The following is a 24872-nucleotide window of genomic DNA, read 5'->3' as shown; positions in this document are numbered from 1 at the left end:
TTGTGATTAATGATTTGTTTTTAGGAAACTATTGGGACACCGGTTACAGAATGTAGAACCTCTGGCATTACTGTCAGTCAAATATCTGAGCTGCAGATGGTTTAGCCTGGAAAGCAGGTATCAGCCTTTCATCACCTCATTAAACTGAATAAAGGGCAATATTAGAAATTAAAGTAATATTTATTCTTATTAACTGAAAACACTAATAAATCATTTGCAGATTTAAAACTTAAGTTTGGTTGAACTAGCTGACCGAGCTGCTACTTCTAATCCTCACAGCTGAAGATATTCAGTTCTTTTTTTGTTTGTCCATACAAAACATGCAAGAGGTTATCAAAATGTGTTTATTTCCTCTTTTGTACAACTTTAAGATGTCACGTCGAACTTTGATATAATAAATAAGAAGTCATATAAAACTGCCAGAGCAGTCTCACACATCGCTACTCTCCAGTCACAAAAACAATAGTGACAGAAATCATCAAATAGATCCTACATTTGGAGGAAAAAGGCACAGGTGGATAGACAACAAAGACACAATGAAATGTACCTTATCCAGCAGTATAATTTGCATATCGACACATTTACATAAACATACAGAAAAGAATTGCTCTGTCGTTTGGATAAAAATGGGGCTGGTAGGATCGTACCTTTTTCAAAAATACAGACTGCTCCTTTAATATTACAGTACAGAGGTGGCAGAGTTGAGGTAAACTTTATACAAAGCTGTTGGGTGTTTTTCAGTCTCCAGTTTACAACCACAAAGATTGCAAAGGTTTAAAACATTTAGTTCCATATGAGATGAACAAAAAAAAAAGAAAAAAGAAATACAAACCAAGTGTTAAAACCCAAAAGGACAAATCCTCTATGGAGTTCTGATTTCCCCTTCAGTCTATCAGTTTTCCTCCAGTTCAGCTCCGGGCCCTTCCTTACATCTCACTGGGGCCCTTCATGCTGGAGTCCTTCTCCGGAATGGGCGGTGGTGCCACCATGGGTAGGACACACTGTGAAGGCTCACAGTATCCATTCAGACCAGGGGGACCAGGAGGCCCAGGAACACCAGGGACACCAGGAACGCCGAGCAGTCCCCTCTCTCCATCACGGCCGTTTGTGCCATAAGCTGGTCGTCCAGGCTCACCTGCAAGAGAAGTACAGAGTGAAGATCTTAGTCTGTGAAATTTTATGCTGATTAATAATGCTGCTTGTGATCTGCACTGCTAACTAACTACCTAACAGAAAGAAGCATCACATATGATGGATCATTGCATGTAATCATGACATATAATTTAATGTGTTTTGTTTTGCCCATTTAAATCTACAGTACCCATCATTCTAAATGGATTTTCCTCCAGACAGCTGTACATAACCCTGAATAATGCTTCATCCACATGTCAGAAATGTAGGAGATTATTTCAAACGTCAGAATTTATGTCATGTACCTGGAAGACCGGGAGCACCAGGTTCTCCTTTGGGTCCTCTCGTGGTGAGTCCTCTGTCTCCTCGGTCACCCTGGTCACCTGCACAGATGAAAAATAATTGAAGTTACCATATTTAGCTTTAGGTTCAAGCTCAGGCTGCACACCTCATCTGTTTCCTCATTAAGATGATTGATCCCTGAGGGGAAAGTGGTTCACAACAGGCACACACAGACTTTTGTCATTGGACTGTCTTTACGTGAAGGGCAGCTACACCCAGGCCTGCCTGGTACCGTCTGCATGTGGTTTGAGGTTTGGACTGAGTTTGGGGCCTGTACATATACATAAATCATTTCAAGCCTGATGCTCAGACCTGCCAATGTTTCACCAAACTATAGGTGGCAGTAATGCACCAAGAAACTCAGCAATGCACCAACAAAGAGCACAAAGCTTATCCTCCATTTTCCCTAATGGCTTCTCCATGTTGGGTCAAAAACAGAAGTGTGGCATTAGCATCAGATATTAATGGGTCTCTATGGCTCTATGGGTCTAATTACTTTGCGATGCTATTGTCCCACTTCACCTCCTCCAGCTGTATAAAGATGGCAGCCATCAATAAGCCCAGAGTCTGTGTAACACGCATGTCCAGGCTTTCAGTTTTCAGTGACTGTCGGTCAGTGTGTGTATCACAGAACCATGTGCTCACAGAACTTTGGTACTCTGGATCTCACCTTTGGGTCCTTTGCGTCCAATCACCCCAGATGGACCCTTAAGACCAGGCAGACCTCGTAATCCAGTGTGGCCAGGGAAACCATTCTCTCCAGTAGGGCCTGGAGGTCCAGGGGGGCCTGGAGGACCAGGCAGTCCGCTGATGCCTGACTCAGGCCTGCTCAGGCTGGCTGCTAGCTGGGCCAGCTGCTCTGTGACACAGGAGAGGCCGGTTTACATTTGTGTTTAGGGGTCAGAAACCAGGTGGTAACTAGGCTGTGTTGAAGGTGACAAACACTTACCTTGCATTACCCTCATGCAGACTTGTTTGATGTGAGTATCTGTTGGTGATTTTCCCTGAACACACACAGATTGTTGATGGTGATGAGTGAGAGATTTGTTGTGATAACATTATGGCCATGCAAGTGATTCCATGTTGTTTGCTGAGCTATGACACATCTCCCCGTGGAATCGTCTGCGTCATTGTCTCTCAGGTGAGAGAACACTGCACAGTAAGCGGAAGGATAGTTCTCACCGCTGGGCCCTGAGCTCCCGGTAGGCCTGGCACTCCCATGTCTCCCTGCATGCCTCGTGGTCCTGGTTGGCCGAGCTTGCCCTCTTTCCCTGGCTGCCCTCGGCCACCCTCAGGTCCTTTATTTCCTGTCTCTCCTGGTGGTCCTGTCTGCAAACAGACACCACAGCATGAGTACAACTGATAAGAAGACACAGCAGCACAGTCTGTATATGTTAGGTAAACATACCGATCCTTTCTCTCCTAGTTCTCCTTGATCACCCTGAAAGACAAAATCTTTGTCAATATTTTTTGTTAAAATGCGGAAATTTGCAACAAAAGATCTTCATACTAGATTTACTAGAGCTTGTTTAATAATGCTATATGTTACAGAATCTGCTGACGGCAGCCAGGAGCAGGTGTCTCAGCAGCCCATCACTCACCACTTCTCCTTTGTCTCCTGGTGTTCCCTCATCTCCTGAAGGTCCCTAAAACAAAGACGGAGGACAGATTTTTGGCACATGATCTCACCCAACTCAACACTTTGTAATCTGTTTGACAGCCAAGAAAACAGGTGTAATATCACTAATAAAAGTACCTGTTCTCCTTTTGGACCATCCAGACCAACAGCCCCCTGAAACAAAGAGAGAGAAATGAAAACAAAAGAATAGGTTTTCCTGCCTTGGTTTAGCCTGATTGAATATGGCTCCTCATCTAAACATTTGGCACATTATAGCCACCTAAAGCTAAACACTACATAGACTTAAAACCACAATAAAACCATTTATTTGCACACCCTTACAGACTAACACAGACTAACAATTACTGCACAAACAGCTAACAAATGTCTTCAATCCTTGTATAAAATATTGTATATTCACATCATACATCAGTCATTTCTTTACAGTTTATTGAGGGAATGTTTTGGGGCAGGGTGCATGTGATGTCTGATTACTGGGTTTTTGCCTTTACTTTGCTTTACTTTAGCTTTGTATTATTATTATTACTTAGTGTCTCTTACCCTGTCTCCTTTCTGACCACGATAACCAGCAGGACCTGGAAGTCCTGGAAGTCCTGGATTCCCCTTGCTTCCCTATTAAAACACACACAGAGACGTAAACTGTTAAATACACTCACACACACATTCAGAATCAAAACACAGAGCAGACTCTGTGCAGTGAGCTCCCCCCCCCCACCTCCAACTGACCGTATCTACAGAAAATAATAAAAATATTTCCAGATTCACATCATCTGAGTCTGGACCCCCCCCCCCCCGCCCCCAGCCGTGCACCCTCCCTCAGATGTGTCGGGGTGTATGTGGGCATTCCTGGGGAACAGAGATTTCTTTCAGGGCTTCTCAGCTTCTTTTCCTGCCCTGAATCCTCCCTGGAGCTCAGGGGGGATTCAAAAACTCTGTAACAAGAGGCCATTCATGCCCGCTCACCAGTGGATTAGAGAATTAACTGCAGGGACAAGAGTTCATAAAGACCTGCAGCTCTTTAATAGAAGTAAAAAACCTGGCTCCACTTACCTGCATGGATGTCTGAGCAAGATACAAGGTTTATCCTGGTGAATTATTCTGCTGTTGAAACATATGCTCACGATAGAGATAGTATTTATGAACACTAATTCTGCTGGTTTTGACTTACACAGACATCCACAGCGTTTCCCACAACTATATTATTATAATCCTGTTGTTATCCGCTCAGGTTTAATTAGTTCCAGCATGATTTAACCCTGATACCCTGCTTTGTCTGCCTGCCAGTACGAGACCTCAGAGACCTCCTTTATATGACAGGACACATAGTTACATAGAAATAGTAATATATATTTTTCCACCTGATTAATTATTCTGCTGTTTATTTATAGAGGTTTGATCCCTAGATGTTGTGTGTGTGTGTCAAACATGCCATTTAATATGTGAGCTTTTCCAGCTTGTGTCTCTTCCCATGTTTTCTTTGATACTCTGAATGTGGTGTGGAAAAAGGCATTATACATGTGAGGTCGTTTAGAGTAAACATTTACAACCTGAAGGCAGTCTGTGATCATGTTCCTCATTCATGAAATGTCATCATTGTAGTTGTACCTCCAGTTTTATTTTGAAATGTCAGTTATCAGTGTTTCATAGTTTATTTCACTTCCTGGGATTGTCTGCTCCACCCTCATTGGTTCCACCTCTGTCTCCTCGTCTTATCATCCCTCTGTCTGTCCCTCTGTGTGACCTCCTTCATGTGATTTACTTTAATTCAGTTATTTATGATGTCTTTTACAATCAGAACAGTCTCGGGCCACTTTACCTGAGCCCCCGGTATCCTGACTACTAACCTGCAGCATTTTGTCAGTTTCATTTTGAGGCCATTACTGTAAATAAACACAGCAGAGACAACTCCATGGAACCAACTAAAAGTCACCTGATTACTGTATATCCTTCACATAAATCCTGTCAGGTCTTACCCTGGCTCCTGGTAATCCAGGAGGTCCGTCAGGTCCTCTCTCTCCTCTTTCACCCTAATACAGAAAAGACACAAAAATACAGACAGCAACTGAAACGATTCTCTTGACTTTAGGTGTGTTTGCTGCTGTGACCCAGTATGTGTAATGTGAGACACAGAAGCAGAAATACATATGGAAAATGGTAATGAAATGCACTATAAACCCATTTTTGATTGATAAATCCAAAACATGTGGATCCTTTCTGTTCTGCTGACATCCGTTTTGATCTGTTGCTGTAGTGCGATGATACAAGTACAAGTCTAGCAGTCTGGCCTTTGATTAGATTTACAAAGGTTACAACGTCATTCCACATCATCTGTGACCAAATGGACTGACTGTCCCTTTGTTCGGTACCCTCTGAATGAGTGGCAATCATAGCTGGGAGGACAAAGGTGACGGTGGGACTAACAACATGCTTCCTGTTTCTGTGTCAGTGAACATCAGGTTCATGATTTTAGACACTCACTGGTCCTCCTCTGGGTCCCACAGGTCCCACCTCTCCTTGCTCACCACGCTCGCCCTGGAAGAAAAAAGACATCAGATCACATTCTTGTGCATGTTAACTTAGATTTGAGCTGACGTCAGTGGAATTACAAGTCCTGTGAAGTGCTTCACCTTGCTTTAAACATACCTGTTTCCCTGGAGACCCCATCAGTCCTACAACTCCTGGGTCACCTGTACCACCCTGACAGACAACAGAACAATCGTGGGCTTATGTTACTACAACCTAAACATGTTTTTCAGTAGATGAGACATTTTACTCTTCTGATCATACCTTTGGACCTCTGTGTCCTTTTTGGCCATAAGCACCCGGCAAACCCTGTGTGAAGAGAATGAAACAAGACTTCAGCATCTCAGAGAGGAAACGGTTACTCTGTTAACAATGGATCAGGTGTTCAGAGGTCACTCACAGGAAGGCCTTGTTGGCCTGCGTCACCCGGAGCACCATTTTTTCCTGGAAGGCCCTAAAAGTAACAAAAACACAGTCAGAGAGCAGAATGTGTTTTAAGGGTCTACAGAATCAGACTGCAGACATTCTAAGACAGAGAAACCTGGTAAATTGTCAAATTGTCTTATTTCCACACACTGTTGTAAATTAGGCTGTAGTTACCTTGGACCCCGGGAGCCCAGGTATCCCCTCACGACCATCAGGACCAGGAAGGCCCTGTTGACAGGAGAGGAGAACAAAGAGGTGTACATTATAAAGTTTACAGCTTTCATTACTAGATTACTTCTATGAAGGTGCAACACCACACAAAACAACATGGTGAGAAGGGTCTGGGTTTTGTGCAAAGGTTTTGTTTGAAATCCAGGAACATGGTAAGAGCTTAGGATGAAGATAGGAAGGAAAAAAGCATTGATTGGCTGTGTATCTTCTAGTAAGATGAAGCAGCACTCACAGACTCTCCTTTAGGCCCAGGCACTCCTCTGATTCCTTGTGGACCTTGCTCTCCCTATGAAATAATGAAAGTAATACAATGAGAGTTGACACAAGGATGACAGTCTACATTTACTGATACTGTTTTATACGTGTTTTCAGTGGAAACAGGATGTGAGGACAAAAACACCATTAGCAAATATTATCTGTCATTCAATGCAAATTTCTGATGTGAGATCTTACCTGTACTCCCTTTGGCCCACTCTCACCTATGGCCCCTCTTTGCCCAGGATCACCCTAAAAAGAGACTTTTTTAAACTGATATTTGGTCTGAAAATCAAACAGAAAAGGGGATCACAATGTTTCCACTCACAGGTGCTCCCAGGATTCCACGAGGGCCCACATCACCAGACTTCCCACGAGGTCCCTGTTTTGGAAAATAAAAATATATATATAAGTAAAAATATCCAAAAGCTGATTGAGTTTCTAAAATCAATACTAGAAATAATTTATCTGTCCTGTTTCCTTCCTCTCTGATAATTATTGAGCATAAATTGTGGCTTTTAATTTGAAATTTCTATAGCAAAGTCTTGATGAGCACCTCATTCCCTCCCACTTATAATTCATCGTAAACCATGTACTATGAGTGTATATTATAATATTTCTTCTTTGAAAAATGTAGAAAACATGACAATTAGGACGGATTCAATAGCACTGTAACCTCTCTGTTCATGTTAGGATTACTGCTGCTAGAGGGGAGTGTCATTTGAATGACAACATGTTGTGTTTGCTTGTGTTATGGTTCTAACTCATAACCCTATTCTGCAGTGTGTGACCTCTTACCCTGTCACCTTTGGAGCCCATTATTCCTAGGAGGCCCCTTGCTCCACCTGGGCCCTAAAATTACTCAGCAGAAAGAAGAGTGTGAATATATTTGACAGCGCAGCGGCATTTATTTCCATTTGTTGGTGTGAGAGACTGATGAAATATTTTACTGGTAGTCCCTGAGCTCCAACTTCACCAGGCAGTCCTTGTTCACCCTCTTCACCCTGACAAAAGAACATCAGCCCAGTTATATCAGCATGTGATATCTAGTTATATGTTATATGTTGATATAAACTAGCATGAGGTTACCTTGTGTCCTTGTCTTCCAGGCTCACCTGATTCACCTTTTACCCCTTTATGGCCCTACAGCAGAGTACAACTGTTACAGCAACATCAATAAGGACAACAGGTGCACATATGGACCAGTGGTGCGTAACTTACCTTCATGCCTGGGAGACCAGTGTGTCCATTCAGACTTGCAGGACAGGCATTGGGACACTGGAAAACACAACAGCCTATTTGAGGTCATGGAAAAGCCCCACCACCAGGGGGCTCCACTGACACTGACCCCTGAGCCACTCAGCAAACTGGCTGAACTAACATTTATTACACTGTTAAAGCTCGCAGTTTAATTTCAGAGAAGCAGCCAGGACGTCATTTTTAATATCTATATAAAATGCACAAACAACAGTGTTAATGATGTAAGGTGCAAGCCAGAAAATGATAGTACATGTTCATTTTCTCTGCCTCTCCTTCTTACCACACCTTATCACACTTAGGGGCTATTACCATGTAGTTTGTGGGTTTGTACACACACAGTATACATCAACTACACCTCACATGGGTGGTGTAAATAGTCTACTTACCAGGTCCTCGCCTTGATAAACAGCTGGGGGTCCCTAGAGAGCAGAGAGATGATGTTCAGCTTTAATACAGTCATGTTCATGAAGTTGTTCCTCATTTGTTTTGACTGTTATGCCACCGCTATATAAAACCCACCTTCAGGTTAATACACTTCCTAACACTTTGGTATTTAGTCTTAATGACAATCATTGGATCATCATATCATCTGTAAGAGCAGTACAGAGCTGTGATATTTACCCGAGGACCAGCAGGGCCAGGAGCACCAACTTGCCCTCTTCTGCCCCTCACTCCCTGTGCCAAGCAGAGGGCTTCATATCAGTTATCAGTATTTATCAGTCTTCAATATCAGACTATGATTCATTTACTCACAGGGGGACCGACTTTTCCCAGTTCGCCTGGTAGTCCATCTGTACCAGGAATACCCTGTTGGAAATAATAAAAAAAAAACATATCAACACCCGTGCATTTTAAAATGTGCGCTCCATAGCATATATGTATGTATTTCCTGTGTATGCATTCCCTTGTGTGCAGATTATGAACTGAATGACACCACTATAAGGTTCACTGGCCTGCAGGGTATACACTTCTCACTGGAAGTGGGGTCAGTACACTCTGACATCACCAGTAGGTCATGGACTAGCAGGCCAGCAGAGGTCAGTGTTTAGCTTTGACTGCTCTGTTATTATTTAAAATGATCTATTTTGAAGGGTAGTTGTCTGATTTCAGGATACTGACACAGAACAGGAGAGATTTTCACTTGTGAAAAACACCCTCACAGAATCAGGACACTTCAGACCAATGCCTTAGTAAAAGTAAACATTTTTCTTGCAAAGCAAAAATGCAAATATGGTATTTAGCAAATAATTGGGCCTGACGTGGTTATATCTTTTCAGCTGTGATACCTGCAGAATCCAGTAATAATTCATATTATTGTCTCAATAATAACAGCCTAAATCTGTAGCTATACAATAAATGTTGAGTGGCAGCAGTCTATAAATATAACAGGTACTCACGTCGAGCCCATCAGGTCCTACACCCTGTGAGACAGAGAAATACAGGAGAAATGAGACCATGACCACGAAGACCAGAAACCCTGACACACTGTGGTTGATAAAGACATCATAAAGCTGCCATTTTCATAACTGTAGCAGCAACACAGTATATTAAGTGTATTATTTAAAAAGGATTACTTCCATTTTTTTATTGATTTTACAGTAAGATCAAATGTAAGCTGTTATTTGTGTGTTATTGTGTAAAATAAGAGTCTGCACTCACAGGCTCTCCGGGAGGCCCACGAGATCCAGGTTCTCCCTAAAACAAGAACAGAAATGTTGGAACAACAGGTACCAGAGCAAAGATCTAACATCATAAAAACAAAAGAATCAATTTGGTGTAGCCGTAGCAGATGATGTGTAATCAACAAAAAACTATTAAATCAATGAGGATGAACTCACTTTGGACCCCTTTGGGCCCACTGGGCCTGTGTCCCCAGGAGGTCCGACAGGCCCCTGCAGAGACAACACTGAAGTTTTGAAACATCAAACAGCATGTGGCTACTTTATTATGAGGACAAAAATTCAACATTTTGTAAAAAAAATCTTTGTAGTTTGTATATCAATTGTTAGTCTGTCTTCTATCTATCTATCTATCTATCTATCTATCTATCTATCTATCTATCTATCTATCTATCTATCTATCTATCAGCTTCAAATCCATAAGTGAGGGAGCTAAATAAAAGCTGATTACTGTCTTCTCTTTGATTTCATAAAGAAAGCATTATGCAGAATTTGGTTTGTAGATTTTCTGTGTTTCAGTCAACAAGTTGTCCGTTTGTTCTCCACCACCGCAGCCTGCAGCAAAAACACTGTGCCCATTCTACAGCACCTTTCCCAGCATACACTTATGTCCTGTCAGCCATGCTGGGCAGCTGTGCCTGCTTCAGTCCCACACAAAAAGACCCCTGTTTCTGGAAGCTATTTGAGACTCTCCCCTAAATAGATGGATTTATTCACGGGACGTTTTCTTTCCTCAACATTTTTGCCCGCTGGAGGCCAAGACAAACTGCTCACACAGCAGCAAGTCCTCCAGCTCAGATCTTACAGAGATTCGATACATACTCTTACTGGAGAGGTAAAGACACCACTACTGGATCAAGGAAGCTTGATGATTCAAATCCCAACAGAGACTTTTGTTTTTTCTTTAAACACTCTTTGGAAGAGTGCACCCTGCTGCAGAATGAGCGCTGTAGAGCTACTAGCCATCATCATGCCTGAAGTTACCACTCACTATGTCTTACTCACATCTGCCCCCGGGAGGCCTGAAGCTCCAGGTGCTCCATCTTTGCCATTATCTCCATCAGGTCCCTAAAAGCAGAAGAGTCAACATCTCAGTACTGAACCCCACGGTTAGTGGCCATCAAAGGAAATGGAAAGCTGACTCACAGGTCCGCCATTCACTGTGGAGTCTTCTCCTCTGTCACCCTGAACACAAAAGAAGGAGATAAACACAAACAACCTCCATCTGGTTTCCATGTATATTAGAGTAGGTGAGTTAAAATTTAATAAAGTCCAATCATTTCCTGTCATCTCTCCAGTGACACCGCAGGTCAACATTACCACTTATCAGTGGAAGTAGAGGCATCAGCTTGTCTCCTCTTTCTGTTCTCTAACAGGTCCATTAAAGTGAAAGACACAACTGAACCTCTAAACACAGCCAGGTCGAGTTTAAAGCAGCCGTCTGGTTCCACTGAGCTGATTAACCCAGAAATGATCTGGACAGCTACAGTATGAGCCACTAACACCGATTAAAGACAAGAAACCAAACACATACTCACATCAATGCCGTCCACTCCTGGTACGCCGGCTACCCCGGCTGGTCCTGGAGGGCCTCTGGGACCGACGGGGCCCCTCTGTAAAATAAACACAGAAATCAGTTTTCACTTTTTTTCTGCTGAAATCTATCTCTAAACACCATCCAGTGCTGCTGCTGCTGCTGCTGGTGTGTAGGGCAGCTCACACAGAGTCTCATTGTGTGGGTGATGTAAGGGGAAAAGGTCATGAAACCAGACCTGGTCTCCTATTATAGTCTCGATATACCACCTCAGTAAGTGCATGTGTTCAGATTGCTGCTGCTGTCTGGACCTTATTGGTGCCAGGTGTGGATACCAGGATCAAACTACTGTGGATAAGCTTTATGTAGAAAATAGATGTCTCTAAAAGTCCTAAAAGTATGCATTATAAGTGGGAAAAAATAGTACTTTTAGAATGTTGTAATATTTTGGAGGATGTTAAACATATCAGTCACAATTCAATACAAGAATACTTATAATCATTTGATGTATTCAGAGCGCCCCACAGTGCCAGACATGTCAAAAAGATGTAACACTAGACTAATCGAAATGACTCAAAGTTTTGTAACAACAGTACTACAGCTACAACTACAGTAAATCTGCTGATTACTAAGCAGCACATCATAGCTGAAAACCCCTGTTTGAATATGCAATACATTTCACACAGATTAAAAAAAGCAAGGCAAGTTATTGTGCATCTACTAGAAAGCATACAGACAGACTTTGAGTTGACTTTGAGTCCAGTGTGAGAAAAAATACAGCACTGAGCTCTCACCTGAGCCGAGCAAATCAGCACAATTTGCAGCAGAAGCACCAGCAAAGACTCCCGACAGATCCTAGAGAGAGCCATGGTCCTCCTCAGCCTAAGGAAGACACTAAAAGTCCCTTTTTCCCAGACTAGATGGGGGTTCTCGGATGGTCCACCTGTCAGCGTCCCCCTGACTGAAACCCCACCGCCTGCTGGAAGGGGAGGATGTTAGAAAGTCCTGATTACTCCTGAGAGGCTGAGGCTCTGAAGGAGGAGGGGTTCTCTGCACACACTGGGTGGGGTGTGCTTTAAAGCTGAAAGTACAGTGGAAGAAATGTATGATACGGACAACTTTTAATAAATGATTCAATAAAACTTGATGTTTTCACACTTTTAGATCAGAGTATACTAAATGGTGTGTTTCCTGTCTTTTATAGGGTTTTCAAATCATTTCTTGGTTCTGCACAGTTGGGTCAGATGCTGTGAAGGTGAGAAAAAGACTGCAGCTAGACAAACAGACTTTTTATAGTGCTATAATTTCAGCTAGATGCAGGCTGGACAATCCTATAGACATGACTAAAACAATTCAGTGTTGATGACACACCAATGTATCACATTAATTTCAGTCTGATTGTCAAACCCTCCTGGAGCTGTAACTGAGCCATTATTGGAATTTCTTGAATTTTTTTGGGGTGTATTAGCAGCCAGTGGTCTCTAACTAACTACTCTCACCCAGGTAAAATTAATTTAATTTAAAGTGAAATAATGCGGATCTAATATATTAAATTTACCAAGACAAATTGTGTATGCTGTAAAAAAATAATAATAATAACACACATCACACCTTACTGCATTATTTAAGTGTACGTTAAATATTTTCTTCTATCATTTATCAACACGTGGTTTGATACTGGAGCAGTTTGTTTATGGATCCTGTACTGCTCCAGTCCTATAGGTGGCGCTACCGCGTCACAAACAACAAAAGACACGACGAAGTAGAAACAAACCGGATGTTTATTACATCAGTGGAAGTAGGCGTCCTTTTCAAAGCTCGTTAACGGTTGTTGTCGTGGTGCGGTGTGTGTGAGCCTGTGAACAATAAACCACGACCTCTGAAAGAGGAGCTTGACTTTCACACATGGTGGATTCATTATAACCTCGGACCGGTCTGTGTGCGGGTGAGAACGGACCCGGTAAGTCACTTGCAAACGATTTTGTTTACTAAGCTAAGTGTTGGCTGCTAGCTCGTATCCTAGTTCGCTTCCTCTGACTTCCATACGTCCCTTTAAAAAATGTCAATTTAAGGTTAGCGACATATGAACAGACGTATGCTAGAATGTAAAAAACAAAAGGTTGGGTTTTGTGAAATATTGATGGTCTACTGTTAAAACCGACATAACGCCAACTATAGGAACGTGTGTCGTTTGAAGTACAGTACAATGAAAAGTATGGTTCATTGTAATGCACATGAAAAGAGTACTGCCAGATAATAGTAGTTTAAGAATAAACACATTTAAACTCAGCCGAGCAAAGGGAGAGTTTTAGTTGCCGCTTTAAAAATGTGTTAAATCGCTCAAAACTAAATTGGCGAATTAATGTTTTCTGTGTAGGTACCTAGCTAAAGTATGCCTGTGCAAAATCGTATCGTGTGCAATTAATCGTCAGAAAAACCGATTAATATTTGCCACTTATCGCTACAGTGGTTAGTGTCTTGTTATGATGACGCATTTTTGTGTGCGACGTACTCTCACCATCACCCGCAAGCGCGCACATGTGAGCCCACAATAAACACATTTAAACTCAGCCGAGCAAAAGGAGAGTTTTAGTTGCGGTGTTCAGTTAAATGATGCGGAGCAGCACGTTCCTAACAGAGGTTCAACGTCTGTCACCATAAGCTGCAGCACGAAGAAAGCGCAGCGAGGCCAAGTAGTATAGTGTAGTATATATGCCGCGCATGCATACTCGACACGCATTAGGTGTGAAGCGTGGAGCGTTGGTTGTTGCCATAGTAACTGGATGTTTGTTGTTATTAAAAGAATAAACTCCGACTGGAGAAGCTGCCTTCCGATCTTTATTTAAGGACTCCACGGCAAGATAGGAAAACATTACAACAGGAAAGAATTCCACTCAGCCGAGAATCCGCGGTACGTTTAGTCATTGTGCTGCTTACGACCAAACTAAGAATACTTAAGCGCTGGAAGGAGGTAACGCGGGTTGATTTGCACAGACAAACATTTAAATGTGGAGTTGTCCGGTTTGTTTGTCATGTTCTTTCTGCTGCTGTTCAACAGTCTGAGTCTGTGCACTAGTCTGTGCACTAGTCTGCACTAGTCTGTGGCATATTCCAGTCACAGGTTCATTTGCACAGACACATATTTTAACTTGAAATAATCACTGATGTGACTTTTCTAAACTTATTTGTCCTGTTTAATTTTAATGTTGATATGCACTGTGACCTTAAGATAAGACGTTTTGAAGGACAAAGTTACTTTAAACGTTTGCTTCATTATTATTTTGAAGCAGTTTGTGCCTCTGTTATCAAACATATTTCAAACATGGCTGGTTTGTGCCTAATCACTACTCACCAGCTTAACCTGTTAGAATGAAGTAGTTAACTTGACTGATGACTTGTCAGTATCATTTTAGAACAATGTGGCGATTTAGAGTCAAAAACATGTACCGTAAGTGCAATTTATCAATCGTCAAATTAATCGTTATCGGCTAAATGCCACAATTAATCGTGATCAATTTTTTGCCAATATCTCCCAACCCTAAGCTAAAGTAGCTGCAGCCCAGAATGATTACACTTTACGGTTGTAAAGGTTAAGGTGCATTGTTTTTATGTCTGCCTACATATTACTTGCATGTATGTTTCTACATGTTTATTGCATGTATGTTTCTTCTATCACTTTCACCCTCTCCTCATTTGTGAACTACAACATATTTAAATGAACTGGCAAGAAAATGCCTTTTAACAGATCCAGATTCATCGTGATGCTTGTGTTTTATTTGGTACTTATTTGCTTACCACTGTTTGTTCGTGCAGGTTTTTTACTACCTCGCTCACCAAAATTTGAAAATAACATGGACAACCTGGCTTTCTCAGAAGAGGAAATTCAAGAACAACTGGCCACCCTTGGCTACAAGAACATCCCAACACACAAACTGCTTGAATTCAAACAAGGTTAGACTGTTAAAGACCACTTTACTGCCGCTCTCTTTCCATCCGTCACCATGTTTTGTAGTTTAGCATTTATTTATTTTTTGTGAATTTCCCCTGCGGGGGACTAATAAAGGATTATCTTATTTTATCTTATGATCAATTTTTAAAATAATGTGAAATATTTCATTCCAAAACATGATTTTAATGCTTTAACAGATCTTGATGAACTGATTCGACGTGGAGAGTGGAGAAACCTTGCTTCATCAACAGAGAGAGACTCCAGCTCTCAGAGGACCAGGTCTCAGCCAGGTCCTCCTGCCTTTACTAAAGAAAAAGGTCAGAGGAACCACTCACTTTATGTTGCTTTTGTCTTTTTAACCTGTCAAAAATTCTTATGTTCAAGTGGTTGTTTCTGTGTTTTTCTCCACAGTTGGTCAATACTACTTTGATGGTTCCAGTGAGCAGTTTTTCCTACATGCAGACAAAACAGACAGTGACAGACCGGTAAGGGTTAACCACACAGTTAACCAGTATTAGTTTTAGTATTTATGCTGATAGTGAACCAGGTTGTAGTTAATGTGACAACACATCCAGAAATCAGCAAGATTTAACAACATGTCAGCTAAAAACATATAAATGCAATACATAGTTTTTAGCATTCCAATTATAACAACCTGCCATGTTTGTTCTTGTAATGTATGATGTTTATTGCATGTATGTTCCTCTCTCTCTTTCACCCTCTCCTTCTCACTTGTGAGCTGGGTGCTGTTCAAGGTTTCTTCCTGTTAAAAGGGAGTTTTTCCTGCCACTGTCTGCTGCTTGGGGGTTCAGGCTCTGAACTTCTGTGAAGCACCTAGAGTACAATGTTGATTGTGAAAAGTGCTACATAAACTAGAAAAGGACATTTCCTGAAGAAAATGCAAGTTTGATTGCTGCAGCTGAAGTGTTGCTTTGAATGCTGATGTGAAGGATTGATCTGAATTGCTGGAGAATCAGAGCAATTCAGAGCTTTGTATGCCTCTGTGTGTCAGCCTGTCACCATGGTAACAGCAGAGGAGACCTCAAAAACCACTCCAACTTTGAGAGCCTGGCGTGTGGAAACGATTTGGAATTAGAAAATTCTGAATACAAGTTTGATAGAGCAGCATCTAATGAGTGTTTCAAGACTAAAATGGAGTCTGTAGCTGGAAATCTGTAGGAGGAGATACATTTGGCAGATGACCCTCGTCGAAGGGCTCTCTCAGACTCCTATGTTAAAAATGACACCGAAGTTGACCCGGAATGTCCTCGATGAGATGAACATTTTGATAGTTGAATGGCTGAAATTGGTCAATGTATGCTGAAGATACATTGAGCCAAAAAACTTACGGAAGAATAAAAAAGAAGAAGAAAGAGGGTCAATAACAAGAGTTTGATTGCCTAGCAACAGCAATCAAACTAATAACATTGATATGAACTGAATTGAATTTACCGAATGCTCAGTGAGCATAATCTGTGTGGGTCTTGTAGAAATAAAACTGAGACCAGCTTATTCAAATTTACCACGAGGGAACAGATCCATCCTGTGGATTGTTTTCAAATGTTGTGTAACAAGAACAAACCATGGCAGCAGAGAAATGAGATGCATTCCATTATCCTGTTTTTTAAAGAGTATAGAGTGTTTTAGAATACAAATGGCAACTCCATCAGAAATGTAAGGTAACATCATAATTGGTCAGACAAATGTGACAAACATGTGTTCTCCAACTATCAGAACAGAGACTGCAGAGAGCAAAAGGGACACTGTGACTCATATGCTCAGTACACAGTGGCTGCGAAGCTCCAGCTCCCTTCAGGTGCTTCAGCCAGGCTGCGTGTGGAGCCAGATCTTGAGAATACCCCGCAGTCACAGGTGTCTGACAGCTACACATCTTCACCTGACAGCCATGGGGGGCACTTCATCAAGAGAAAAGTGCTGAGGTACTTTTATGTTCACAGAAAACAAGCATCAGACCAGACTGTGACTATTATTTTTGTCATTGCAGCTATGAAAATCGAAAACAGTTGTATGGTTGTAGTTCATTGTGATAGAAATACTGCAGCATCAGCTCTATTTAAGGTGCGTGTTAAACTATCCCTGTTTATTTTCTTTCAGGAAACATAAAGGACAGTCGTTTGTCTGCGATGAATCAGTCTACAGTGAAGGTAACCTAGACAGTACTATATTGTAAGGTCTTTGATTAAAAACACACTCAATTTACAACTCGAGGGTTTAAAGGGGTATGCTGTAATCCCTTTGGTAGCCAGCCGTGGGGCTGTTTCCACAGTTACCAGAAGCTTTTGAGGCTCCTTGATACCAGCTAATCCTCTTAGCTCCTTCCTTAAGCCCTCTGCCTGCACAGATCACACTCTCAGAAGGAGTACCGCTGCAACCATGTACAAAATGTATGACACTCGGTGGGACAAAGACAGCGATGATGACAAAAATTCACTCAGCTCCTCTTTTTGGTCTGATGGAGATAAAGATAAAGAAGAGGATGAGGAAAGGGAGGAGGTACAGATTCACAGAGGGACAGACTCCAGACCTGTCAACAATGCAGAGGACTCGCCTAAAGAAGCTCCAGAAGAGAAGTCTGAGCTAAACAACCAGAATAATTTCACTGCAGAGAGTTTGGAAGAGGGAAGTGATGTGGACGAAGAGAAGGAAGTACAGGTTGAAGGATTCATTAATTCCAAACCTGTCAGCAATGCAGAGCACCCAGCTAAAGAGGAAGAGTCTGAGCAGGACAACCAGGGGACCAGCACAGCAGACAGCTTTCAAGAAGAAAGTGATGAGGAAGATGAGGATGAACAGGACGAAGAGGAAAGTTTTGATGATGAGGGGGAGGAGGAGGAAGAGGAGGTTAATGATGAGGAGGAAGATGGAGAGAATGAGAAAGATAATGAGCAGGAGGAAGAGGAGGGTTCTGATGATGAAGAGGAGGGTAGGGTAAGTTTTGATAAGGAAGAAGATGGGAAGGAGGAGGAGGAGGAGGAGGAGGAAGTCCAGACTAAAGGAGTGATTGACTCCAAACCTGTCAACAGTGTAGAGGACTCAGTTATTGAGGAATTGTCAGTGCTGAAGAAACAGGGAAGCATCACAGGAGAGAGTTTAAAGGTAGAAAGTGATGATGATGATGGGGAGGAGGAGGAAGAGGACGACGGTTGTAGCACCAGTTCAGACAGTCCAGCACCAAGCCTCATGACCTCTGGCTATGGCACCTACAGACCAGAGGAGGGAGGGGACTACAGAGATGATCACACCATAACTGAGTTCGACCAGGACAGCCGGGGAGATCTGTCTGAGATGAGAGACGACGAAGAGGACAGTCGGTCACTCTGCAGCTTTGTCGAGTTTGATATTGAACCCACACATGAAGCAGACTTTAGTGAGACCGCAACATGTGCGTTAGAGGACAACAAAATTGCGGCTACTCCAGCACGCTGTGAAAGTCCAACTGAAGTGTCAGCAGACGAGGAGGACCCTGAGGAAGATCTTTGTGCAGCGTCTGAGAATGATGCGGCAAATGGATCACTGGAGGGACGACCTCATGCTGTCGCAGCAGAAGAAACATTGCTGGTGAACAAGGACTCTGAGGATGGAAGTGATAACAGAGATGAAAAGCCAGAAGAAGAGCAGGACTTTCACAAGAACGTGGAGACAGAAGAGGAGTCTGACGGTCCCGATGACTCGTCAAATAACAAAGACATAAAGTTCATAGACTCCCGAGTGGATTTGAACTGGACGGCGTATGACAGGATGTGTATAGAGTGGGAAGGAAACCTCAGGCAGAAGAAGCTTTCCAATGCTGGGTGTAACTTTGAAACTCTATTGGTAGCCTACTTAAACACAATATCAGCCTGAAATGTTAAGGCGGTTGTTTGTGTCTTGGCAGATGCAGCGAGCTGTCTGGAAGAGCAGCTGGATAAACTTCATTTATCAGCTCCACGGGACTCTGAGGTGGAGGGTGAGGATGTAATGGACCACAGCGACACACAGAGCTCAGACACAGGCGACATCTCTTTGAGCGCCTTTGAGTCCTACATCAGACAAATGGTGGGTAATGTACTTTAATGAGGTGCAATAACGTGTTTTTATTTTTATTTTGTTGAAAAGAAAAAGTGTGTTTTTTTCTGTATGAGGCAGGCTACATTTTTAGTCTTTAGGGAATTCGTACATTTTATGTTTGTGGCAGAACTTTGAAGATGAGTTTACACTAAAAATCACTCTTATTTTTTCCGACAGACTCGAACTCAAAGTGATGTAGAGCTTAGGCCCAGACCCAAATCCTGTAAGTCAACAGCCACCTAATGTGTATGATTGTTTTCATTCCATAAAACTGTCCATAAATTATGACATGTGTTCATGTTTTAGTCATCCGACCTGTGATGAGTCGGCAAACCATCAAGAAGACAGACCCGGTGGCCAGGTAAGCTCAAGACCTCCGTGTGTTTGGGTTGTTTTCATTTTGTAATGTACACAAACCTGAAATGTTCTGCTGTGTATGATTACAGACATCATTTTTATTGTGACTGCTGACTCATCATCTCTCTTCTCTGCAGATATTTCCAGTACAAGGAGCACTGGAACATGTTCAATCTACCACGAGAGAAGGACAGAAGATTTATCCGCTGGGAGATAAAGGTACAGACGTCCTCGGTGACATCATGAAATATTCACTGTTGAAGTCATGCGTTTTTACCAGCACACCTAAATAGTTGCCTTCTTGCTCTTGTAAGAATTAGACGTACTTACTCTTAGGCACGAAGTCCACAATAACTTTGCTTTTGCTTTCAGGAACGACTTGCATACCAGCCTCCACCGGTAAGTGTTTCCTCTGTGAAGCTGCATCAGGCCATCCTTTTGCTATCTGTACAGAACACATAGGCAATCTGAAGCCTTTACCCAGTTATATGAAGTTCTGTGCTGCAAGGGATTCAAAGATTGTACACTGCATCTACAGTGAGACAAAGATATGCATTGTGTAAAACGAAAATACACATAATTTAAAACATTTCAGGCATTGTAATATAATTTTAAAAGTTGTTGATGTAAATGAAAATGATGGTTCAAACCCTTTTAAAAACAGTTATCAGAAGTGAATACATGACTGACCCTGATAACAGCTCACCCCCAGTGTTCACCCCTGCAACGTGTTTATGCTGGCTGAGCGAGGTGTAGCCATTGTGTTAATGTCGTTTTGTTGTGTTGCAGCCTAAACCTCAGAAAGTTTTCGTGCCCAACACCTACATCGTGCCAACAGAGAAGAAACGCTCGGCGCTCCGCTGGTCGGTCAGGAACGACTTGGCCAACGGTCTCCTTCCACACAAGCTCGGCTACAGATCTTAGGCCTCTGCACGTTTTTATACACTTTCATTGAAATGTTGCGTGTTTTTACAATTGGACTTATTTATTAAAGACTTTGTTGTTACACATAATAAACACATAAAGAAAACACCTGGCGCTCTGCAGAATATATTACAGAACCTTTCCTTTCCCTTAAGGGAAGTCTGAGTAGGGCAGTTTAAATGGGTACAGAGGGGTGTAACGCTCATCATGCCAAAGCAGCTTGTCTTCAAGAAACCTGACAGTGTCCAGAGTGAGGATGAGTGCTTCATGCTTCAGCATGCTGTGGACATTCAGCCCTGACAGAAAAGAGCAGAAATAAGTATCAGCCTTCATTTGTTCCTCAGAGCACAGACACTATGACCCAAAATACGATTTAAGGCTGTTCCATACTCCACGAGAACAGAGAACTCGCTCCACGGGTGGTAAGAGTAAAAAAAAAAAAGTTAGTTTCGGCACGGAGGTACCGAGAAGTGTGTGTGCAGAACTCCTCATACGGCCTCCTACGCAGCGCACGTCACACACAAAAGGTTGACAATGCAGTTGTGTTGTAAATTGTGTTCACAGTCGTGGTGACCTGGCCTAACGAGCTGATAATGCTCAGGGAAGAGGGCGTACAGCAGGACAATAGATAGAAGATCAGTAGCTGACTGTAGCAGACCTCTGGTCTGTGTGAGTTTAACTCTGTGAACGTGTGGATGACTGTCTGCAATAATACATCCCGTCTCCCGGGGTTTAATGTGCGTGTCGAGCCGCTGTAACGCCGTGATCAATACTGGGATTAGTTTTTATATCGCCACCTTTTGGACAGACGCTCTCCTCTGTGCGCCGTGTGTCTCCTTCCAGCAGCTGTTTGCCAGCTGCTCATCTAAACTGTCCATCGTCGCTGTGCTTCCTCCTTCTGTCTGTGTGTTCTGCACCTGAAGAAGCTTTTGCGCTTCTCAATAAATTCCAACCAATCACAGCATGGTTGACGCACAGCCTTGAGAGAAAAAGTTCTGCCCGGGCCATGTGTCCGAGAGTGCTGCACAACGGGCGGTCCGAGAGAGAAAATGACGTCATTTTGTGGGCGTAACGTCTGCAGGGGGGGAGGGAGTTCTCTATTCTCGTGGAGTATGGATCCAGCTTAAGCATTGAGGCTTTTCATAGGGAGGTGAGCTCCGGTATCTAAAGATGTTGATGTCACTATATTAACTTCAAATTTCATCTAGTGAAAGAAAAATCTCTGCTGAGCACCAACTCACCGATGGCTGAAATGAGGTTCACCGTCTTTAAGTCTGCTGTAGCCTGAAGGATATTTTCAGGAAACTCCTCTCCTCTAAAAGCAACAAGAGAGCACAGAGCTTAGCATTCATTTTAAAGTGAACTCTTTCCCCTGATGCACAGTAAAGAGCCTGAAGCTACTCACACATCAACTATTAACACAGATTGTCCCCAGTGTCTGTGTTTGATAAGGTCCTTCAGGTACTGAGAGTCTGGTGTGGGGATGTTCAGGGAGTCCACAATGTGAAGATAGTCCTGCATAAAGATGCAGCTTAAATTCAGAACTTACAAATAAAATACATTGTACACAGTGACACTAAAAATGTTACATATTAAGGTTAAAATAAGTAGGAGTTACCTGAGCCATCTTGGAGCTCAGTGCCACTTTGAGTCCTTGCACTCGAACCTTCATGGGCAACATGTAGTAGTAACTCTTCGGCCCTCTGGGTCCATAAGACACCCCACCTGAGTGAGCACATCACTCTGTCAAACGTACTGATTTGTCTCAGTTTTATTGGACGAGAGTAGCAAAGTCATGAACATAGTGGGTAAAGAGCATTTCAAAATAAAAGCACAAAACAGTCACCTCCTCTCCATATCGGTGATCGGATGCTGCCATGGCGAGCTCTTCCACTTCCTTTCTGATTCCAGGGTTTCTTGCCTCCACCTCTGACCTCTGACCTCACCTTTGTGTTGGCGTGACTCTACGTAATAAAGACAGCTGCTGATCAAATATTTGTTTTCCAGACAGGTTTCAGAGCCTTTGAACAAACTACACATGAACAGAGTAAATAGACACCATGTGATGTTCAACATACTTCTGTTGTTTTTTTTTAATTATTTCTAAAGTTGGGAAGTTATGCTGCAGTACTAGTACCAGATCTGCAGATGATGCCTGTTTGTAATATTGTTTGATTGTCCCATGACTACATCCACCAATGTATTCTGACATTTTTCCAGTCTAACTCTAAACGGCCAATCATTGACTATTTATTGCAGCCTTACATGTATTTATTGAGGATAACTTGTGTTTGTCAGCTCAAAGAAATGATCTTCCCTGTTTGATGTGGAAGAACTAGTTTGTCTCTCATCACCCTCTATCTGACTTTACAAATACATAATGTGCTGGACAGGGAAATGGGAATATGGAGGCCAGCAAACAGAAACAGTGGTTAGATGTGCACATACATGTGTCCATATAGTATTATTAATCTCCAATGTAGCTTCATACAAGCAGGTCCAGGCTGGTCCAGTTAATACACAGCACACTGACTTTAACAGTATCAGATTTTAAGCAGTGAAGCTTTGTCTTTTAGGTGTGTCATTACTTTCCAACCCCATCTGTCAATACTACAATACATTGCATTTTCCAAAAGGTTTGGTACATTATAATCTGCTGCCAATTTTAGAGTAAACTGCTGCAGGATGATGATAAGCATAATATGTGGCACTGGTCTGTCCAAATACTGTGAATGTAAATTCAAGTAAATCTGTAACTTACGATCCTTTTGTAATTTCTCTGCCATGTTTCCACACTGTGAACGATGTCGAGCCTGAGGAGCGAGCGCAAACATTTTAACCCTGGATTCAATCAAACATGCAGTCTCTCAAAGATGTAAAGGTGAGAATGTTTCTTCTAGATTAACTGTATCTTGAAAAAAAAAAAAACACTGTTTTACCTCGGTGGTACTGCAAAGACATCAGGATGGAGATGAGCCAAACCCAGCGGCTCGCTGTCCTGCTTCTCCAGAGTTTCCACCCACGTGTGTACGGGTCTCAGGTGAGCAGGAACCACTGCATCACACTTCCTCAGTACAGGCAGGGAGCAGTCGACAGGAGGACGAGGACGCTCTGTGGAAGGAAGGACGCCAGTCAATGAGACACTTTACCAAAAGGTATTCAGTTTAAATGGTCTCACAGTGATGTAAATACACTACAAGCAACTATTAAAACATGTTTATTGGAGTTCCACAGTTTCAAACTTACTTAACCTGGCTGGATCTACGAGGTTGGAGGGCAGCAGTAAATTTGGAGGCAGAGCACTCTCACCAGAGAACGATGAGGCAAACTGAGGAGGAGGAACAGTACAGGAACATGACAATGACCACAAGACAGCACAAAATAACATAAATAACTGTCAACACACATTCTTCTAGTCAAATTATGCCTGACGTAGTCACGTTCTGCTCTTGTGATTTGATCTGTGTTATTATTATTATCTGTTTGCACTTCTGTGAAAATATTATTTCACAAGGTTTTTATACTACAGACATGTTCTTTAACGCACCCTATAATTTAACAGACTTAAATAATCACCTAATAAATCTAACACATGTATTGTTTAAGTTTCAGACAGTTACAAACATTTGCTGGCTACAGCTAACGGGCTATGTGAATATTGTGGGTCACAGATTGTGTTCCCCTGTGTCTGTGTGCAGCTAATTCAAAATGGCTAAGTTACATGTTGGTCACTCACCCTTTTAGCGGCGCCTCTGCCACAAACCATGAAGGAAAGTCGGAGCATTTCTTTTTCTCCCGCAGGCACACACAGTCAGTTTCTTCTCAAATCATTTCAAACGAACATTACTATCCGTACAGGATGCATGAAAGGTCGTGGAGCACCTTCCGTGTGGTGTGTTGATGTCGCGCGTTGATGACGTCACATAACTACAGCGTGCGGCCTCTAGTGGCAGCAGGTTGGTTGCTTGGCACATATGTTAAAACTATTTATTTTTTAGTATTTTATTTTACCAAGACAACAGTTATAACGAAGGTTTTATACAAATATAAGAACATAGAAGTTTAAATAGTATGTAGGATAGTAAAGTTCCCAGTTATAGTCATTAGAAATATTTTTTTTCATACACAAAGGTGTATCATTAATTGCAGTGATCGCTCATGCAGCAGATAATGTATCCAATGTAACAGCAGAATACACTTGGTTCTATCAAAATGAACAATGTTAAGTTTTAGGAAAGTGATGTTTCCCTTATATTTGTGTGTGTTCTGATATCATATATCTGTTTATCCAACAAGTGGAATTATGTTACCTCAGCAGCCTCAACAGTATAAGAATAAAGTAAAAGACAGACTGAATGACAGTAGCGTGAGCTTAGTGTTATGGTGAACAGGGGAATGATTTCCTACACTGATCAGCAGAGCTGGATGAGTGTATGTGAGAATGAGCTCTGCTGTCTCTGCAGTGTGCTGTGGAGGGGGAGGGATGAATTGTCCATGATGGAGAGCAGATTGTTCAGTGAGCTCCTGTTCCTCACTGAGTCTGCAGGTGCTGCC

At 42.3% G+C, this 24872-nt stretch overlaps 3 protein-coding genes across 3 annotated transcripts; 1 reads left to right on the top strand and 2 right to left on the bottom strand.

The window, feature by feature from the left end:
• Window positions 1-926: 926 nt before the first annotated feature.
• On the bottom strand, window positions 927-11892 carry col9a1a (collagen, type IX, alpha 1a). The gene is made up of 32 exons (XM_028411421.1): window positions 11815-11892; window positions 11025-11099; window positions 10633-10671; window positions 10492-10554; window positions 9646-9699; window positions 9467-9502; window positions 9205-9228; window positions 8561-8614; window positions 8429-8482; window positions 8194-8226; window positions 7769-7825; window positions 7637-7690; window positions 7498-7551; window positions 7346-7399; window positions 6876-6929; window positions 6746-6799; window positions 6525-6578; window positions 6236-6289; window positions 6036-6089; window positions 5900-5944; window positions 5756-5809; window positions 5591-5644; window positions 5086-5139; window positions 3653-3724; window positions 3230-3265; window positions 3075-3119; window positions 2882-2914; window positions 2656-2802; window positions 2423-2477; window positions 2144-2332; window positions 1437-1514; window positions 927-1135 (listed from the first exon to the last, which is right to left on the bottom strand). Exons 1-32 carry the CDS (start codon window positions 11887-11889, stop codon window positions 927-929), a joined length of 2067 nt encoding a protein of 688 aa, XP_028267222.1. The 5' UTR covers window positions 11890-11892.
• Window positions 11893-12805: 913 nt separating this feature from the next.
• hyls1 (HYLS1 centriolar and ciliogenesis associated) lies at window positions 12806-20426 on the top strand. Its single transcript, XM_028411617.1, has 12 exons — window positions 12806-12980; window positions 14834-14971; window positions 15167-15286; window positions 15381-15454; window positions 16704-16909; window positions 17085-17134; window positions 18865-19025; window positions 19215-19260; window positions 19344-19398; window positions 19532-19613; window positions 19767-19793; window positions 20184-20426. Exons 2-12 carry the CDS (start codon window positions 14872-14874, stop codon window positions 20316-20318), a joined length of 1056 nt encoding a protein of 351 aa, XP_028267418.1. The 5' UTR covers window positions 12806-12980; window positions 14834-14871; the 3' UTR covers window positions 20319-20426.
• On the bottom strand, window positions 20359-24225 carry mrpl4 (mitochondrial ribosomal protein L4). Its single transcript, XM_028411822.1, has 9 exons — window positions 24055-24225; window positions 23565-23646; window positions 23258-23429; window positions 23080-23131; window positions 22165-22282; window positions 21937-22043; window positions 21724-21833; window positions 21560-21633; window positions 20359-20614 (listed from the first exon to the last, which is right to left on the bottom strand). Exons 1-9 carry the CDS (start codon window positions 24100-24102, stop codon window positions 20469-20471), a joined length of 909 nt encoding a protein of 302 aa, XP_028267623.1. The 5' UTR covers window positions 24103-24225; the 3' UTR covers window positions 20359-20468.
• Between the last annotated feature and the right edge of the window lie 647 nt (window positions 24226-24872).

The sequence above is a fragment of the Parambassis ranga genome, chromosome 1, assembly GCF_900634625.1.
Source record: "Parambassis ranga chromosome 1, fParRan2.1, whole genome shotgun sequence".
Taxonomy (NCBI): domain Eukaryota; kingdom Metazoa; phylum Chordata; class Actinopteri; family Ambassidae; genus Parambassis; species Parambassis ranga.
Note: the sequence above shows the minus strand (reverse complement) of the source record. Positions and strands in the feature narration are given on the sequence as shown.